The sequence below is a fragment of the Juglans regia genome, chromosome 16 (genome assembly GCF_001411555.2).
Source record: "Juglans regia cultivar Chandler chromosome 16, Walnut 2.0, whole genome shotgun sequence".
In the NCBI taxonomy this organism is placed as follows: domain Eukaryota; kingdom Viridiplantae; phylum Streptophyta; class Magnoliopsida; order Fagales; family Juglandaceae; genus Juglans; species Juglans regia.
In genome coordinates this window covers 7,451,282-7,454,235 of record NC_049916.1, presented here as the reverse complement: position 1 = coordinate 7,454,235, position 2,954 = coordinate 7,451,282, and the positions used below count along the sequence as shown (strand labels likewise).

General features: G+C 47.7%; 1 protein-coding gene across 1 annotated transcript; it reads left to right on the top strand.

Moving 5' to 3' along the window:
* The first annotated feature begins 287 nt into the window (after positions 1–287).
* Positions 288–2,647, top strand: LOC109007594 (DELLA protein GAIP-B-like). The gene has a single exon (XM_018987342.2). The coding sequence runs from the start codon at positions 488–490 to the stop codon at positions 2,330–2,332; it is 1,845 nt and encodes a 614-aa protein (XP_018842887.1). The 5' UTR covers positions 288–487; the 3' UTR covers positions 2,333–2,647.
* The last annotated feature ends 307 nt before the right edge of the window (positions 2,648–2,954 follow it).

The window sequence follows — 2,954 nt, the reverse complement described above, 5'->3', positions numbered from 1 at the left end:
AATTATTATAATTTTTTAAAATTTTTATATATAAAATAAAATAAATAATTTATTTTTTTAAAATTATAAAAATAATATTAAAAAAATATTTTATAATAATATTTTATTCCATCCATCTAAATTTATTTATATGAAAATAAAATCATAAAAAAAAAATTTGTTTGATAATAAACAGGTTGCTACCATTGACGCACAAGGAAAAAAAAAAAAGATGGTAAGAAAAGTTCCATCTTATCTGTTCAAGCTGTAGGAGCAGTACTTGTAGTTAGCCGGTAGGATCATTGGAGCTCGCGCCCCGGATCACGAGTCCTCGTGTATTTACTATTATTTTCTTTTTCTATTTTCTCACACCCTCTGACTTTGAGATATTGGAGTTGCAGGAGTATTGAAAAACCAAGCAGAATCCCCCAATTCTTTCTTCCCCAAGCCCCGCCACAAACCCTTTCTCTTCCCCCACTCATCAACGCCGAAAGAAATAAGGAAAGCCATGAAAAGGGAGCTGGATCCTAATCTCCAGTCTCTGACTCCTCCAGACTCTAATTCCATGACTGCCACTGCCAAAGCCAAGATGTGTTGGGAAGATGAGGTCCAACCAGACTGTGGCATGGACGAACTCTTGGCTGTGTTGGGGTACCAGGTGAGGTCCTCCGACATGGCCGAGGTTGCCCAGAAGCTCGAACTGCTGGACGATTTGATGGCCGGTAATGCTCATGGAGATGGCCTCTCTCAACTCGCATCCGAGACCGTTCATTACAACCCCTCCGATCTATCAACATGGCTACAGAGCATGCTCTCCGAGTTCAACCCACTTGCTGTCAATGGTTTCGATCCCATGGTGCCACACGCCACCGGCGCCGTCGCTCCATCCGCTCCTCTCGACGATTCTCTACTTGCTCCGGCTGAATCATCCACCATCACCTCCATTGATTTTGATCAACAAAACGGTATTAATCACACCCGAGTCTTCGAAGATTCATCTTCTTCCGATTACGATCTTAAAGCTATTCCTGGTAAGGCCATGTATAGCCAACCCCAAAGCCGGACTGCCCAGATCGAATCTCCATCTTTAAGAGACGCCAAACGGTTGAAACCCTCTTCAGCTTCAAGGTCAAACCAAGATGTATTATTCCCAAGTCCTTCTAGTATGGGCGGCGGTTTCACTGTTCCCTCCGAGTCAACTCGCTCAGTCGTCCTCGGGGACAACCAAGAGAACGGAATTCGCCTCGTCCACGCTTTGGTAGCCTGCGCCGAGGCCGTACAACAGAACAACCTCAAGCTAGCCGAAGCCCTTATCAAGCAGATCGGATTCCTAGCCGTTTCTCAAGCCGGCGCGATGCGAAAGGTAGCAACATACTTCGCCGAAGCCCTGGCTCGTCGAATCTACCGACTGTATCCTCAGAATGCTCTCGACCACTCGCTCTCGGATATCCTCCTGATGCACTTCTACGAGTCCTGCCCCTACCTGAAATTCGCTCACTTCACGGCTAATCAAGCCATTCTCGAAGCTTTCGAGGGAAAAAAACGCGTCCACGTTATCGACTTCTCCATGAACCAAGGGATGCAGTGGCCAGCTCTAATGCAAGCTTTGGCTCTCCGTCCTGGTGGACCCCCCGTTTTCCGCTTAACTGGTATTGGCCCTCCTTCTCCGGACAATTCCGATCATCTTCAGGAAGTTGGCTGGAAGCTGGCCCAGTTGGCCGAGACGATTGATGTTGAGTTTGAGTACAGAGGGTTCGTTGCTAACAGCCTGGCAGATCTCGACGCCTCCATGCTCGATCTCCGGCCCAGTGAGGTCGAGTCGGTTGCGGTTAACTCGGTATTCGACCTGCACAAGCTGCTGGCTCGGCCCGGAGCGATCGAGAAAGTGTTGTCCGTGGTGAAGAAAATGAAGCCGGAGATCATGACGGTGGTCGAGCTGGAAGCAAATCATAACGGACCGGTCTTCATGGACCGGTTCACGGAATCGCTGCACTATTACTCCACCATGTTCGACTCGCTGGAAGGGTCTGTGAGCAATCAGGACAAGGCGATGTCGGAGGTGTACTTGGGTAAGCAGATACTCAACGTGGTGGCGTGTGAAGGAGCTGAACGTTTGGAACGGCACGAGACGTCGGCTCAGTGGCGTACTCGGCTGTGCTCGGCCGGGTTTGCGCCGGTCTATCTGGGGTCAAACGCGTTCAAGCAAGCGAGCATGTTGCTGGACCTGTTCGCCGGCCGCGAAGGCTACAGAGTGGAAGAGAACAGTGGATGTCTGATGCTGGGTTGGCACACTCGTCCACTCATTGCCACCTCGGCGTGGAAGCTCGCCGGCAAAGCCACAGTAGCACACTGAGTCAACACAGCGAGCCCGATCAACCCAATTCCGATTCCAGTGAGCCCCACCCACCATTAACCTAGTGGACTGGACCGGGGCATCTGTCAAATTGTGCGTTGCTGAGTGGCATGGCTTACCTCTGACACAGACTGAGTGAGACCCACCACTTCCCTCGTTCCCGTGTTCTAGTCTTTTATTTCTCTGTTTTCTTGGGTTTTTTTTTGGGATGTAATCTTTTCTAATTTTCAGGATGAATCAAAAGAGTTTAATGTATTAATATTCATGTACAGTATAAATTTTCTTTCTGGTGTTATAAAAAGTTTTGGTCATATATATCTATGGATCATGATGATGGTAAAATGCCAAAGTATAAATGGGGCAGAGCCCCCCCTATTTTGCAAAGTTTTAGCTACATTGCCCTGTGAGCTCCAGCCTTGTTTGCTGCTATTAGCAAGTCTCAAGTGTTGCAAATAATGAGACCGCCCGTGAGAATGCTCTTGCTATGTGCATAAATAATGTAATCCCGTTGCTGACTTCACGGTGCTGCACCGTGGGATAAGCATTGCCAGTTCAAAGTTTATTTTTTTATTTTTTCCCAAACTGCATCAGTTCAAAGTGGATCGAACTCTATAGTCTGTAT

Excerpts from the sequence above, each read along its gene's own strand:
- LOC109007594 (XM_018987342.2), top strand. The coding sequence starts at position 488 with ATGAAAAGGGAGCTGGATCCTAATCTCCAGTCTCTGACTCCTCCAGAC.